This window comes from Quercus lobata, chromosome 9, assembly GCF_001633185.2.
Source record: "Quercus lobata isolate SW786 chromosome 9, ValleyOak3.0 Primary Assembly, whole genome shotgun sequence".
In the NCBI taxonomy this organism is placed as follows: Eukaryota; Viridiplantae; Streptophyta; class Magnoliopsida; order Fagales; family Fagaceae; genus Quercus; species Quercus lobata.
The window spans coordinates 27,619,429-27,636,419 of NC_044912.1; the positions used below are offsets into that span (position 1 = coordinate 27,619,429).

Sequence of the window (16,991 nt, forward strand, 5' to 3'; positions counted from 1 at the left end):
TAAAATAATAAAGTAGACTTTTTGATGTGTCAAAATGACATATTTATGAAACAACTAATGGGAATGCTATAAATTGGGGTTTTCCCGCAAATTAACTAATAACTATAATAAAATAAAAGGTAACATATTATTTTGGTTCCTAAATTTTATCTAATTTTTTTTATACCTAAACTTTAAACATTTTGCTTTTCGTTTCTAAACTATTGAAAATATTTTCCCCCGAGGGAACCGGACATGATAATTTTTCATCATCCGGCTCGAGCACAAATCAAACGAATGCAAGTAATTATGTTCTTACCCTAATTATGAAACCCCTTCTCTCCCACTTCACGCCTCGGAACGTACCATTCTTATAGAGAGAGAGGCACTTTCACATCTTCTTAACCCGAAATGGTTGGGGTAATGATCCATCAACCTGCTAGTTCTTTTTATGAGGCACCCGCAGGAGAATTTATCCTAGAAGCGGAAGAAATGATGAAGCTGCGAGAAACCATTTCAAGGGTTTATGTCAAGACCGGGGGCCGGGCTGTGGAAGTAAAAGTAAAAAAGGGTCTTGCAGAAGAAAGCAAAGAGGTACTCTTTTTTTATTATTTATTTAATTTTAATTTATATATTTATTATTACTTTCTATTTACTATTTATTAATTCTATAATTTTTTTTATATAAGAAATTCATTGGCTATTAGCTCAGTGGTAGAGCGCGCCCCTGATAATTGCGCCGTTGTGCCTGGGCTGTGAGGGCTCTCAGCCACATGGATAGTTCAATGTGCTCATCAGCGCCAAAATCGTGGTGTAACGTGTATCCCCCCCCTGTTCCAGTCACGAAATAAATCAAAAAATGGATTTTTGTTCAATAATGAAATCTTATTGGAACTGTCCATATCCAGTTCTTTCTTTTTCTCTAAAGATATGAAAGAATAAAAATCTGAAAGCTCTTCTTTGTGGTTATAATGCTAAAAAATATCAAGTTGGCTCATTTGTTTTTATGTTGATTGTTACAGGCCTCTTGAATCCTCTATTTACCTTTTTTTTTTTATTTGTTATTCTTGTTATTCTTATTTGTGTGTAATGCGGTTTTACTTCTGTTTTGCAACAAATTAGATTGGGTCAAATAAATTGAAAATCCCCTTCGCCCTTAAGCCAATCCACTGAATTTTGTTACCCTGATGTTACCATCTATATTTTTGCTTCTCTTAATTCATTTTCCTGTTATTTGGTCTACAATCTCACTTATTGGGCTGCGCTCTGTAAGTGGGATGGATAAACATCTCTTCTCTTTCTGATTTGATATTTTTAGACTCTAGAATCTAGAGATGGTTTTGACTCTTTTTTTCTCTTCAAATTTATATATATCTATACTACTAATAAGAGGATTCCTTTTGTGGCTTTTAACATTTTGCATATAAAATATTCTCACACAAAAATTCTTAAGCTTTCTAAAATTTCCTTATCTTTTAGTTAAATAATTTTAAATTAAAAAGCACAAACTGATTAAAAGAGTAATTTACTCCTTCTAAGTTTTAGGGTTTTTTTTTTTTTTTTTTTTTTTTTTTTTTTTTTTATTTAGCCTAAAATTTAGGACACTATCTCTATTTCATTTTTAAACACTATTTTATGTTAACTTACATCTTTCTTAAAAAAAAAAATACACAATTATTTATATATCATTTTTAAATATTATAACAAAAAAAAAATATTATTGCAAATGTAGAGTACGTGCGATGAGTCTAATATAAATATATATTTTTTATTATTTGAATTTTCAAATTTATATTATTTTTACTTATATAATTTTTTATTTTTTCATTAAAAATAATCCATAAATTCAACTCAAACCAAAGCTCAAAAATAATATCTTATGTCGGCCCACCAACCCCTCGAAAAGGCGAAAACCAAAACTAACCCACAAACACAAAGAGAGCAAAAGAAAAAAGGGAATCACTAGTCTACACTCCACAATCTCTTCTTCTTTTTGCTTTTCAATCAAATCTCGGCGACCTAGAATTCACTCGCAAAACCATCTTGAAAGGTCCGTCCAGCTCTCTCTCTCTCTCTCTCTCTCTCTCTCTCTCTCAATTAGAACATGCTTTGTACTTAGTTTTTCTAGAATTCTGTGATTTGTTGTTATTGCTGTGTGTTTCTCTTTGATTGTTCGTGATTTCTAATGATTCGAATATGTTATTTGTCTCTGATTTTTTGTTGGATATATCTGATTATAAATTATGTAGTTGCCTGATTTGATTGTTGTGGTTTCTTTTTTTTTTTTTCGTTAAATTATTTAGTATTGTCTTTATATTTTCTAGATTTTAGTGCACAATTTATTTATTTTATTGCTTTTAAATATTCTGTAGTTTGTTTAAACTATTATTGATTTGTAAGCTAGCAATCTTAGTTTGGTAGTTTTTGAAGGACTCTGTGTGTGAGCTTTTGCTCTTTGTTTGTTATGTAATGTTTGTTCATCAATATAATTTCTGAATTTTTATATATATATATATATATATTTTAAAAAAAAGCTATTATAATATTTATTATTTTCAAAATTTTCAGTTAAAATCTAATTTTTAATTTGTTTTGATAACATAGGAAACCTTTTTAAAGAAAGAACCATTTGGACTTGTCTCTAGCCTGAAAAACCTACGGGTAATTTGACCTGGATGGGCTAAGTTTTAATTCTTTCTGTTTTGGTGGTTGTTTCATTCTTGATCTTCTTACTAAAGAAATACAAAATTCAGAGAAAACTTTTGTGCTCCAAACAGGGCTTGCAAAATTTACAAAATACGCTGTGATTGTGAACATGAGTTTCACTACGATTGTTTGCTCTGTTCTGATTTTTGTTTTTGGGTTTTTTGATTTAAAGCATTTGCTCTTTATTGTTCTGTGGCTATTGGACTTTTTTTAACAAAACTGTGTTACCTTTATTTATTTAGCTATTTGGTTTCTCAACCTACATGTGTTAATTGCAGAGGTACTTTGCCATAGATTCATGATAAACACAAGTCATAGCTTTAATGTTACTCCATGTTCTCAATTTATGTGTAATATTATACTTTTTGGTGGATACCCTCCTATTTATGTGATACCCAATGTATTGAAGCATTTTGGCTAGTAAGCACTTTTGAAATTATATTTTAGCATCACAAGTGGAGAATTGACTATTAAGTTTAATGTTAAAATAGTTTGGCGTTGAAGGAATATTATATCAAGTGGGATTATATTTTATTCTCAAGTTAATGTTAGTAAGATTTTGTTTTTGGAATCCATGTGGTGGTATATGGCTATATGCACGTACTTACAGTATTTTCAAGTAGACTCAGTTGGCATCAATTTCACTGCAACATTGCAAATGTGAGGAAGTTTGTTAAATTGGAAGCAGTTCTAGTAATACTTACAGGGGCGTTTAGTTTGCCGTGATGTTGTATTACACCATAATATTACATTACATTGTTTAGAAATATGATGAGATTAAGATGATGTGATATATTTTGTAATTTTAGATTATGGTAATATTAGAAAGAATAAAATAAACCAAAAACCTTAATGTCACATCATTGTAATTTGCATCACATCAAGGGCACATCATAGTGAACCAAACACCCTTGTAGTGTTTTATTAACCTCATGATAAAAGTGCTATGTTGTTATCACTCCATGTTTCATAATAATATGTAATGACGTGGTACTGTCTCATTTTGGCCAGTAATGTGGCTGAAGATAGACATGTTCTTTTGGAACATGTTGATAGTTCTTGTTGGAAGGTTGAAACTTCACTTCAAATAGGTATTCTGGATAGTGTCAACTTGGTAATAGCTGGTTTATATTGCTATAGTGTTTTGGAGTTGCTAGACATATCTTATGATTGATTCTGATGATATATATATATATATATATATTTTTTTTTTTCTGATTCACCAATTAATACACACCCTTCATGAGTTAGATAACTTGTGTCCATGCATATGTGTCCTTTTTTTTTTCCTTGATATTTTATCTTTCACATTTTTTTTTTCACCGTTGATTTTGGAATCCTAGCATTTTTGCTAGTCTCATTTTTGTTCTGAAATGTGTAATTTGATTTATGCTGTTTGTGCAGGTAATCAACTACTTTTTCTGTATCACTATCACAATGGCAGATGGTCAAGAAGCTGATAAGAACATTGAGATATGGAAGATCAAGAAATTGATCAAAGCTCTTGAAGCTGCTAGAGGCAATGGTACAAGCATGATTTCTCTAATCATGCCTCCACGAGATCAAGTATCCCGTGTTACCAAGATGTTGGGTGATGAATTTGGCACTGCCTCCAACATTAAAAGTAGGGTGAATCGCCAGTCTGTGCTTGGGGCGATTACATCTGCGCAGCAAAGACTTAAACTTTACAACAAAGTTCCTCCCAATGGGCTTGTGCTCTACACAGGAACAATTGTAACTGATGATGGGAAGGAAAAGAAGGTCACAATCGATTTTGAGCCGTTTAGGCCAATTAATGCATCCCTTTACCTTTGTGACAACAAGTTTCATACAGAAGCGCTGAATGAGCTTTTAGAATCTGATGACAAGTTTGGTTTTATTATCATGGATGGTAATGGGACCCTTTTTGGGACTTTAAGTGGTAATACCAGGGAGATTCTTCATAAATTTAGTGTTGACCTTCCAAAGAAACATGGAAGAGGTGGGCAATCAGCTCTACGGTTTGCTCGTCTTCGAATGGAGAAGCGCCACAACTATGTGAGGAAGACAGCGGAACTTGCCACTCAATTTTACATCAATGCTGCCACCAGCCAACCCAATGTTTCCGGATTAATACTTGCTGGGTCTGCTGACTTCAAAACTGAGCTTAGTCAGTCAGACATGTTTGATCCTCGTCTTCAAGCCAAAATATTAAATGTGGTAGATGTCTCTTATGGAGGGGAGAATGGTTTCAATCAGGCCATTGAACTGTCATCAGAGATCCTGTCCAATGTGAAATTTATTCAGGAGAAGCGCTTGATAGGCAAATACTTTGAGGAGATTAGCCAGGACACTGGGAAATATGTTTTTGGCGTGGATGATACACTGAAAACTTTGGAGATGGGTGCTGTTGAGATACTTATTGTATGGGAAAATCTGGATATTAATAGGTATATGTTAAAAAATAGCACTACTGGTGAGATTATCATAAAGCACTTGAATAAGGAGCAAGAGGCTGATCAGAGTAATTTCCGTGCTCCTGTTGGCTCTGCTGAATTAGAGGTGCAGGAAAAGACGTCTCTGCTGGAGTGGTTTGCTACTGAATACAAGAAGTTTGGTTGCACACTTGAATTTGTCACCAACAAATCTCAAGAGGGATCCCAGTTCTGCAGAGGTTTTGGTGGGATTGGGGGAATACTCCGTTACCAGCTTGATATTAGGTCATTTGATGAGTTTTCTGACGATGGTGAAGTTTATGATGATTCTGAATAACAATCAATGAACTTTCCCCAATGCTGGTGCAGGAGAATGGGGCAAAAAGGCCTGCACCAGAGCGCGATATGCGCTTGCTGCTGCTGCCCTGGAGTTGGAATTTGGATCTCAAAACCATTGCAAAATATATGTAAGTTTTTTATTTGTTTTCTTCTCTTTTCTATGCTTCTACTAATTTTTCAGTTGGCACTTGATTGAATTTTTATTCCCTAACCCTGTTTTCGATATTTTTTTTCCATGGTCTCTTCTTTCTTGAAGGAGATTGCAGAAATACCCGAGAATCTTAATTGGGTGATTTCATCTATATTTTGGATTATTCCAAAAAAAAATTATTGGAATTATGTTTCTTGGATGGGAGCAGCATGAAGGGAGTCACATGAAGAATAATGTGCTTTATTAGGTGTTTCCATTGCTTCGGGGGATTGTGTGAGCTACCTTTTATCGCTATATCAAATTTGCTTCTTGTCTGATCGAGACTCTGCAGTTCTCTGAGCCTGTGGTTTTGTCGAAACTGCTCTGTTATGTCCTCGTGAAGTTTACTCCATCATTATGACTTTTAATTTATGTTTTTAATTATGTTGAATACATTTATCATTAGCATATATGTTTGGTGGATGTCCTTGGTGGATTGGATTCAAGATACAATCCTAGTTTCCATAGGTAAAAGAACAGAAAATGCTGTAGGCACCGGAAACCTACATGTAAATTTTCACTCCCTTCGACTCTTGAATGATGTGATTGCGTGTGAGAAGGGAGTGAAAAATTGTGGTTTTCTCAATGCCTGTAGCACCACTCTGTGAGGTTTATATATTTTATATTTTTATTACATGGGTTGTGTGCGTTTCTTTGTAGCCAATACACGCCTATGCCCTAATCTTCTGCGCGTGGAAAAAAGAAAATATGCCTGGCCATCAAATTTTGAAATTGAATTTTGAAAATTTAATTGTTGGATTACATATTCCTTACAGTAAGTACCTAAGAGTTAAGACTACAAGGTTTCCTTTGAGAAATACAATCAGACAAGTAGTACACAGAAATGGAAAAAGAACATTATTATTTATATCATATAAACTTAAAAAAAGGGACCCGACCCTAGGCTTGACTTGGCCCACCCCTTGTGGATTTAGGTTGCGGGTTAGGTATTAAACCGACATGACTTGATCCACGCTCAGTCTTACTCCATTTTATAAATTATGATGAACTATATATATACCACAGAGGAGGCGGAACATAGCACTGAAAGTGGAAGCACAGTTATAATCAAAGGAAAACTAGTAAAACCAGCCAAGAAGGCGATAGCAACAATTTGAAAATAAAATAATTAAAATAGAACCAGCCAAGAAGGCGGTAGTAGTACAGTATATTAAACACAGTTGAAAGTAGTTATTATTGAAAATAAATAGCAGTACTTACAGCAGTAGTAGTTACGGGATTTCAACAGATACAAGGCTTGAAACTAGTTCTAGTTACAAGATTTGTAGGAAAGTAGTAGAGGAAAGCCTAGAGGAAAATCCTAAAGAGGGATATGCCTAAAGGAATTCTCTAAAGAAAATTCTGGAAGAAAATTCTGAAGAAAGTTATGAGTTTTTGCATAAGGGACATCCCCCTTATATAGGTAGAAAAAGCATAATGAATAGTAAAAGTGAACAGTAATAGTGAATAGTAACAGTGAACTGTGACGATGAACAGTAACTTTTAACTTTTCAACTCAAGACACCAAGAGCAAAGCCTGGAACTTCATTTCAAAGAACCAATCTTCACTATTTTGGCATTTTGTGCCAAAAGTAACAAAGTAACTATAATCGTTAGGAATCAACTTTATCAAATGCTATATATAAATATATATAATCCCTTTTCTTTTACCTGTGTTTGTTTTTCCTATATATATATATATATATATATATATATAGCCTAATTTAATTAAATAAAAAAGTCATAAATCAATGTAATCACATGAATGAACATGTTAAATAAAAAAAACAATTGATTGACAAAGATAGATAGGAAAAGATTAAGGATATTACAAATTACATTGTTGTCGCAAGAGCACTTACATGACTTATTTGGTTAACAAGCTCATTAAGGTTATTATAAGAAGACCCACCGACCTGAACTGATCTTTTTGCCATTCTCCCAAGCTCAACTACATTCTCTCTTGCTTTGAATCCCTTTTCTCCTCCCATCAACTCTTTCACTCCTTCACATATTGCTTCGCGACTCACAATCTTCATGGCCCTATTCAAGTTTGGAACTTGGAGTCCCACCTCGAGTTCCTCCACCAAGTACTTGGCATTTAAGTGTTGCTCAGCAAACATGGGCCACGCCAAAATTGGAACTCCCTCTGACAAGCTTTCCAACACTGAGTTCCAACCACAGTGGCTCAAGAACCCACCAATTGCTTCATGGGCCAAGATCCACCTTTGATCCACCCATTCTCTCACAATCAGTCCTCTACCATCACAAGGTGGATTCCAAGTCTTTGAACGGACGATCCAGAAGTAATCATGTCCTGATAATTCCAACCCATATGCCAATTCATCCAGTTGATCCTCTGACAAATTGGATTGTGATCCAAATGACACATATATGACTGACTTTTCTCTCTCTTGTTGGTTTAACCATTCGGCCCATTTTGTAGATGGGTTTGGGCCATTTGGCCCGTTTCTCACTCCCTCAATTTGATCATACAAAAATAAAGGGCCAACACACCAAACCCTTGTGTTATTTCCATACAAGGATTCCAATGAAGCAACATGGTCCTTTTCTAGCTCAACAAAGCTATTGGCAATCACACCCCAACTTCCTATATCATATGTTTCAGAGTCTAGAAAGAATTGAGAAACACTAGATTCCCTCTCCCTTATTGAATTTGGCAAATCAGCTCTTGTGAGTGTGAAGCCAAGTTGCACTCCTTTCACAACCAACGGTTCTGTATCAGTGTCTACTTCGTTGTATGTTTGGTGAATGACCAAAGATTTCTTTACGGCCATCGGAAGCACTCCCATACCATGAAACACCAACCGGGGAATACGAAAAACGCGACACGACGGGTTTGTCCAACCTAAAAATGTATCAGAAATAACACAAACTGGAAGGTCTTGGACTTTGGACATTTCTTCTAAGGTTTTCTCAAACTGTTGTTGAAGTTGTTTCGTTGCTGTAAAGAATGGAAGGAGTTGATCGCGTGAGAGTTGGGACATGTTTTCATAGCCGTTGGGGAGGCCTTGGACTTGAGGGAATGCAATTACTTTAAGATGGATATTTGAGAATTGAGAAATGTATGAACTGATAGTAGAGGTATTTGAGGGAGTAGTGAGGATTGTTACTTTGAAGCCTCGATGAGAAAGCAGTTTTGCAAGGTCAAGTAGGGGGATGGTGTGGCCTTGAGCCATGAAGGGGAAGAAGAGTATGTGAGAATTTGACGCCATTTGAGAATTGAGGATTGTTTACTGTTTACAGTTCTCACATCTATATTATTCCTACACTACACATATTGCATTATATACACATGCTCGTTCTATCCAACAAAACATATAGAGGGCCTTTATGTTCTTTCTCATTCTAGTGTAAATTTACTTCCAAATTTGCACAGAAATCTTGATCCTTTTACCCTCTATCTTATAAATAGTGAGGTGCAATGTATTGAAAAGTTCATCAAGATATTATTTTCTCTATTTTAGTTTTTCCAGATATAAAGTTTGATAACATACTATAGTTATTAATATTCATTTCTTACCATTGTAATCCTTTATTTAAAGAAAGAGATTAATATTCCATTTGACATCAACATTTTATGGAAAGTGAATTATTTAAAAAAAACATTTTATAGAAAATTATCTTATTTATCTATATTTGATAGCAACCATAAAATGATTTGGAAAAATATATTTTGACTTTCTTTGTTTAACTTAGAGTGAAATAGAGTTGTTTTCCAACTAGCGGTAATATTTCACGTCAAACTCAATAAGAGAAGTTAAGAGATAGTTATTCTTTGACATTTTTTTTTCCCTAATATTGCCAAATATAAAAAAAAAAAAAAAAGTTAAAAACTATTTTCATATAAGATTTTTCATCAAAACAAAGAAAACTGTAAATTTAATAAGAATTTCATGTAAATAACCATGTTTATTCCATCCAATAAAATGCTATTAGATCAAATTTAAAAAAAAAAAAAAAAAAAAAGATTAACACACACAGTCACCATTTGGCATTTCCTTAAATATAAATTCCAAATAATATTAGCAAATTGAAAAATTGGAGATTTTTCTTGAATCAATGACAACGCAATCGCCAAAGTCGATGGCTGATACAACTCGAACTATAACTCTCTATCTAGCAACAGATTCGTTGTCTTTCGATGGAGGTGAGAAGCTAGCGTGGTGCTAAGATGGAAGGGATGCCGGAGAAGCATATATATCTACCTACATTTAGCGTAAATGTATTAATTTATCATTACAACACAATATTTAGGATGCTGATTACAATGAAATTGTAATAAATAATTGGTATGAAATGCTGGTTTCAGGTTAAACGGTGAAATGTTAAATGAGTAATGTTATTATTATTATTATTATTATTTTATGAACGGTAAATGAGTAATGTTGGTTTATGTATTTAAGATGAATGATATAGTGTGAGTTCTAGTTAGCTCAACTAGTAAAGTCTCTAATGATTTTATAAAAAATCTGAAGTTTAATTCCTGTTTACACTAAAAAAAAAAAAAAAAAAACCATTAACAAGATACTCAGAGAAAGAGAGAGAACTGCTTATAAGATAAAGATTACCTAGAAAATCATTATTATACATTATAACTCATTAGATTTCATGGAATTCTATTCATGGGAAGTTGGGTTGGCCAGATTTATTTCCTCTTTTTTTAGTTTTTTTTTTTTTTTTGGATTGTGTGACCAAAATAAATAGGATAAAACCCAAATAGAGTATGGGGAATTGATCTTGAAATATTGTAAATGAATTTTTTAAGAGAATTCCCCTAACTACTAAGATATTTAAAATAATTGTGTTAAACTTAGTTTACTAAATATATATTTTTATAGTAATTTAGCAACTTTGAATTACTCATTTGACATTTTTTTATTAAAAGATAATAAAATAAAATAAAAACCATTTTAAACCTTAATAAAAAAATTAAATAGGTTTCCATCAATGAAACAAAAAATTAAATAGATTTGACCGTAAAAAGATTTAAATAAGTTTTAAATTCTTTGATTCTTTCTTTTACAATTTTTTTTTTTATAAGACCTTTACAAAAAAAGATTGATTCTTCCCTTATATAAAAAAAAATTGATTGTTTTCTTATAAAAATAATAAAATAAGATGTTAACACAAGCCTATGGGTAGCCCATCCCACTAAAGACAAAATGGGCATTGCCTATGGGCAAGGCCATGGACTGAGGTTTTTCTCTTTCAGCCTAATCGAACTTGGCCTGTTAACTAGTTAATAGCTCACTATGACCAGTCTATTGAGATTATAGATGTCATCATTTTTTTTTTTTTTTAATTCAATAGTTACAATAAGATGAGAGAATTTGAACTCTAAATGTCTTATTAGAAACATCAAAATGTATCAGAGTTACAAAACTCTTAGCAAGGATTATAAGTGTCATTACAAGTTCATATTATATCATTATATGTGTCCTAAAACTTATTAATTTAAAAGCATAAACCACTTAACTAGAGGCAGACTCGTCGAGTTTCCCTTCAAATCAACTAATAACTATTATTATATAAAGAAAAGCTAATAACTATAAGTAAAATTTGGTAAAAAAGCAAATTTACGTTCCTTAGATTTGACTAAAAATTCATTTCAGTTCTTTAACTTTATTTTCATTCAATTGAGTTTTTTAAATTTATAAATTTATTCAATTCAGGTTTTTCATGAAATTCTGTTAAAAAATTGTCATTAAATATGCAATTAACTAATAAATAATATTTATTGAAAAAAATTATCACATATAAAATTTATAAATTATTTTTATTAATTTTATATATTTTTTTTCATGTAAGAAAAATATGTTTTTAATGGATTTTTTTTTTTAACGAAATTGGATAAAATGTTTGATTTGAATAAATGTTGAAATTTAGAAAATTCAACTGAACAAAAATAAAGTCCAAACACCAAAATAAATTTCAATTAAATTTAGAGGGTACAATTTACATTTTAACTTAAAATTTTTTCTTAAAAAAAAAAAAAAAAATACAAAACCATACGAATTCAACCCAAACCAAAACTCCTAATAAAAATCTAACGCAGCCCACCATCCCTTCGAAAAGTCCAAAACCAACACAGAGAGATATATAAACCCTCAGAGAGCCGAAAAGAGAGAATCACAGAGTTCACAACCTCTTCTTTCCTTTTAGTTTTCTAATCAAACCTCGGCGGCCTACGATACACGCACAAAACCACCTTTCAGGTTCCTCAGTCTCTCTCTTTATTTCTCTATCTTTCAATCTATAATTCACTTTTGATTCCAACTTATTTGGTACTTTTGTTTTTTCAGAATTTTATGATTTATTGTTATTGATGTAATTGCTGTTTTTTTTTCTCTTTGATTTTTCGTGGTTTCTAATGATTCGATTATGTTATTTGTCGCTGATTTTTTGTTGGACATATCTGATTATAAATTTTGTAATAGCTCGATTTGATTGTCGTTTTTTTTTTCCCCTTTAAATTATTTAGTTTTGTCTTTATGTTTTTTTAGATTTTAGCGAACAATCTTTTTATTTTTCCCAATTTTATTTTATAGTTTATTTTTCAATATAAAGTCAGAATATATATATATATATATATATAAAATAATAATAATATTATTAAATTGTCAGTTAAAGATCTAATTTTTAATAATTATTTTTTTTGATAAGTCTAATTTTTAATTATTATTATTATTCGAAAGTAGGGAATCTTTATAAAGAAGATCTATTTAGACTTTGCTTTTGGTTCGTAAAACCTACGAGCAACACTAGAACCAATTTGCCCCTGATGGGCTAATTTTTAATTTTTCTGTTTTGGTGGTTGTTTAATTTTTAATTTGTCCCGATTTTTGGTTTTGGGTTTTTTTTTTTTTTTTTTTTTTGATTTTTTATTTGAAGAATTTGCTCTTGATTGTTCTGTGGATATTGAACTTCTACTAAACTGTGTTACCTTTATTTATTTAGATATTTAGTTTCTGCAACCTACATGTGTTAATGGTTAAAGTACCTTGCCATAGCTTTAATTTTGCTCCATGTTCTCAATTTTTTGTGTGATGTTATACTTTTTGGTGGATTTTGGAGCAATAGCATTACTAAATTATAATTAGGAAAGCATAGGAACCGATTCGAAATTCTCCTATTTATGTGATACCCACTGTATTAAAAGCGTTTTGACTAGTAAGCACTTTGAAATTATATTTTAGTATCACAAGTGGATAGTTGACAATTAAGTTTTATGTTAAAATAGTTTGGCATTGAAGGAATATTATATCAAGTGGGATTATATTTTATTCTCAAGTACAGTAAGATTTTGTTTTCGGAATCCACATGGTGGTACATGTCTATGTGAAAGCATGTATGGTATTTCAAGTAGACTCAGTTGGTATATATGTAATGACGGGATTGTGTCTCATTTTGGCCGGTAACGTGGCTGGAGATAGACATGTTCTTTTGGAACATGTTGATAGTTCTTGTTGGAAGGTTGAACCTTCACTTGAAATAGGTATTCAGGATAGTATCACCTTGGTTATAGTTGGTTCACGTTGCTAATAATGTTTTGGAGTTGCTAGACATAACTTATGATTGGCTCTGATGATACTTTTTTCTGATTCACCAATTAATACACAGCCTTTATGAGTTACATAACTTTTTATTTTTTGGTGAAAAGTGAGTTACATAACTTGTGTTCATGCATATTTGACCTTTTTATTTATTGGTATTTTATCTTTCGTATTTTTTTTTTTCATTGTTGATTTGGAATCCTAGCGCTTTTGATTGTCTCCTTTTTGTTCTGAAATGCGTGAATTGATTAATGCTGTTTGTGCAGGTAATCAACTACTTTTTCTGTATCTACTATCACAATGGCTGATGGTCAAGAAGCTGATAAGAACATTGAGATATGGAAGATCAAGAAATTGATCAAAGCTCTCGAAGCTGCTAGAGGCAATGGTACTAGCATGATTTCTCTAATCATGCCTCCACGAGATCAAGTATCCCGTGTTACCAAGATGTTGGGTGATGAATTTGGTACTGCCTCCAACATTAAAAGTAGGGTGAATCGCCAGTCTGTACTTGGGGCAATTACATCTGCGCAGCAAAGACTTAAACTTTACAACAAAGTTCCTCCCAACGGGCTTGTGCTCTACACAGGAACAATTGTAAATGAGGAAGGGAAAGAAAAGAAGGTCACAATCGATTTTGAGCCGTTTAGGCCAATTAATGCATCCCTCTACCTTTGTGACAACAAGTTTCATACAGAAGCCCTGAATGAGCTTTTAGAATCTGATGACAAGTTCGGTTTTATTATCATGGATGGTAATGGGACCCTTTTTGGGACTTTAAGTGGTAATACCAGGGAGATTCTTCATAAATTTAGTGTTGACCTTCCAAAGAAACATGGAAGAGGTGGGCAATCAGCTCTACGGTTTGCTCGTCTTCGAATGGAGAAGCGCCACAATTATGTGAGGAAGACAGCGGAACTTGCCACTCAATTTTACATCAATGCTGCCACCAGCCAACCCAATGTTTCTGGATTAATACTTGCTGGGTCTGCTGACTTCAAAACTGAGCTTAGTCAGTCAGACATGTTTGATCCTCGTCTTCAAGCCAAAATATTAAATGTGGTAGATGTCTCTTATGGAGGGGAGAATGGTTTCAATCAGGCCATTGAGCTGTCATCAGAGATCCTGTCCAATGTGAAATTTATTCAGGAGAAGCGCTTGATAGGCAAATACTTTGAGGAGATTAGCCAGGACACTGGGAAATATGTTTTTGGTGTGGATGATACACTGAAAACTTTGGAGATGGGTGCTGTTGATATACTTATTGTATGGGAAAATCTGGATATTAATAGGTATGTGTTAAAAAATAGCACTACCGGTGAGATTATCATAAAGCACTTGAATAAGGAGCAAGAGGCTGATCAGAATAATTTCCGTGCTCCTGTTGGCACTGCTGAATTAGAGGTGCAGGAAAAGATATCTCTGCTGGAGTGGTTCGCTACTGAATACAAGAAGTTTGGTTGCACACTTGAATTTGTCACCAACAGATCTCAAGAGGGATCTCAGTTCTGCAGAGGTTTTGGTGGGATTGGGGGAATACTCCGCTACCAGCTTGATATAAGATCATTTGATGAGTTTTCTGATGATGGTGAAGCTTATGATGATTCTGAATAGCAATCAATCAACTTTCTGCCTATGCTGGTGCAGGAGAACGGGGCAAAAAGGCCTGCACCAGTGCGCGATATGTCCGCGCTTGCTGCTGCTGCCCCTGAATTAGATCTCAAAACCCATTGCAAAATATATGTTAGTTTTTTATTTATTTCTTGTCATCTCTTTTCTATCTATTCTTCCAGTCAGCACTCGATTGAATTTCTGCTCCTAACTTTGTTGGCTATTTTGTCTCTGTTGTTTTCTCTTTCTTGAAGGAGATTTCGGGAACACCCCAGAACCTTAATCGGGTGATTTTGGATTATTCCAAAAAAATTACAGGAAATATGTTTCTTGGAGTGGAGCAGCTGGAAGAGTCACGTGAAGAATAATGAGCCGTATTAGAGGTATTTCCGTTGGTTCGGGGGATCATGTGATGTATGTTCTATCTATTGCTGAATCATGTTTGGTTGTTGACTGATCGAGATGATCAAGACTTTGCGGTTCTCTGCTTCTGCATGGTTGGAAACTGCTATCGCTAGTAGTCGTGTGATGTTTATTCCTTTTATCATGACTTTCAATTTATGTTTTATTTCTGTTGAAGACATTTATCGTTAGCATATATGTTTGGTGGATGCAATCCTAATTTCGATACTACAATAAAATAATATTTGTATTATGTATTGTGTTTTGATATTTTGATTAGGTAAAGACGGAAAATGTTATAGGCACCGAAAACTTACACAGTAATTTTTCACTCCCTCCCGGTGTCTGTTTGCAGTAGGATCCAAGTGATCTCATTGCTTGTGAGGAGGGAGTGAAAAATTGTGTTTTTTGGTGCTTTAGCATCACCTGTTAAAACAAGTTTTGGCTATGCATTTTATAATTTTATTTTATGTGGGTTCGGTTCGGGTCAGTGGAGCCAATTCCAGCCCATGCCCTAACCTGTCACTGGTGGAAAACAGAAAATCTGCCTTCCCTCAGAACCTCCACTCTGGGGATTTGGGTCTGTGCTAGGCTACTATGTTAGATCTCTATTTGGAATGAACCTATTTCATGGTTCGAAGTATATATTATCTAAGGTGTATTTTGTCAAGTATCATATTCTTACATTTAAAATTCAAATAGCCTGATACTTTGTATACTTTTATATCTAAAAAATAAAATTTAAATTTTGAAATGGGGGAGGATTTTGTCTTTGCAATAGAGACCATTATGTGGAGAAATTATTCAATCCTTATGGAGGACCACATCAGCAATGCCTAGTGGTCCTTCACCCAAGTAATATAATGCCATATATCCAATTTAAATGAGTCATTATTCTAATCACTCCTTCCAAATAAAAAAAATATAAAATAAAATGAAAACACATCTCAGTTCCGACATCACCATTAGGATGGTGAACTTTGTGATGATGAATCTGAACACCTGCAACAGCATGCCGTTATTTTTGTCCCCAAACGCCATGTCCTGTCCCCAAATACTTACAACCAAATCTGGAATGGATTTTGCAAGGGTTTTCGGCTTGGATTTTCTCACCGTCAGTGATTCTTTGGCTTGAAAACAAATACTATAGAACAGAGGAAAAATACCGAGCATGGGTTTTACAGAGCATTGTGGAGCCCAATACCTGAATTTCCTTTAATTAAAATATATGAAAAAGCTAATAATATGATCAGCCTGAATTTCCTTTAACTAAAATATATGAAAAAGCTAATAATATGATCATGTGGGAATTTGTTGAAATGGGTATTTATCTAGTTGGAATTAGTTTCATTAGTGCTGCAATGAAGTTCCCAATATTACTTCCGCATCCCAACGCACAGAGCCAAAGATAATTAAAGTTTAAAGTCTGGTATTTCAATTTGTTGATAGAGGCACGAGATTACATATATTGAAGTTTAAAGTTGAAATTTTTATTTTCAAATCAATATGAGTTTCAGTTAAATTTTAGGTATTTGTGGATAGAGGCATGAGATTGCTTTAGATTGTTGGGTGGTTGTTCTGAATTATTTTTCCACGGAGATATTTTTACTTGTTAGCACCGAAGATGGGAGCTGACAAGATTCTTGTTTTCAATTTTCAATATTTATTTTGGAGGGCATGATTGGGATAAATGACTCATTTAAATTAGTCATATGACATTATATTATTGGAGTGGAGGACTATTAGGCATTGCTAATGTGGTCCTCCATAAGT

The 16,991-nt window shown here is 33.3% G+C and overlaps 3 protein-coding genes across 3 annotated transcripts; 2 read left to right on the forward strand and 1 right to left on the reverse strand.

The window, feature by feature from the left end:
- Window positions 1–1,854: 1,854 nt before the first annotated feature.
- On the forward strand, window positions 1,855–6,264 carry LOC115958889 (eukaryotic peptide chain release factor subunit 1-3-like). The gene is made up of 3 exons (XM_031077149.1): window positions 1,855–2,029; window positions 4,090–5,566; window positions 5,695–6,264. Exon 2 carries the CDS (start codon window positions 4,123–4,125, stop codon window positions 5,434–5,436), a length of 1,314 nt encoding a protein of 437 aa, XP_030933009.1. The 5' UTR covers window positions 1,855–2,029; window positions 4,090–4,122; the 3' UTR covers window positions 5,437–5,566; window positions 5,695–6,264.
- A 1,199-nt stretch (window positions 6,265–7,463) lies between these two features.
- LOC115961511 (UDP-glycosyltransferase 73B5-like) lies at window positions 7,464–8,864 on the reverse strand. The gene has a single exon (XM_031080487.1). The coding sequence runs from the start codon at window positions 8,862–8,864 to the stop codon at window positions 7,464–7,466; it is 1,401 nt and encodes a 466-aa protein (XP_030936347.1).
- Window positions 8,865–11,686: 2,822 nt separating this feature from the next.
- LOC115958890 (eukaryotic peptide chain release factor subunit 1-3-like) lies at window positions 11,687–15,471 on the forward strand. The gene is made up of 3 exons (XM_031077150.1): window positions 11,687–11,867; window positions 13,472–14,948; window positions 15,071–15,471. The coding sequence occupies exon 2, from the start codon at window positions 13,506–13,508 to the stop codon at window positions 14,817–14,819; it is 1,314 nt and encodes a 437-aa protein (XP_030933010.1). The 5' UTR covers window positions 11,687–11,867; window positions 13,472–13,505; the 3' UTR covers window positions 14,820–14,948; window positions 15,071–15,471.
- The last annotated feature ends 1,520 nt before the right edge of the window (window positions 15,472–16,991 follow it).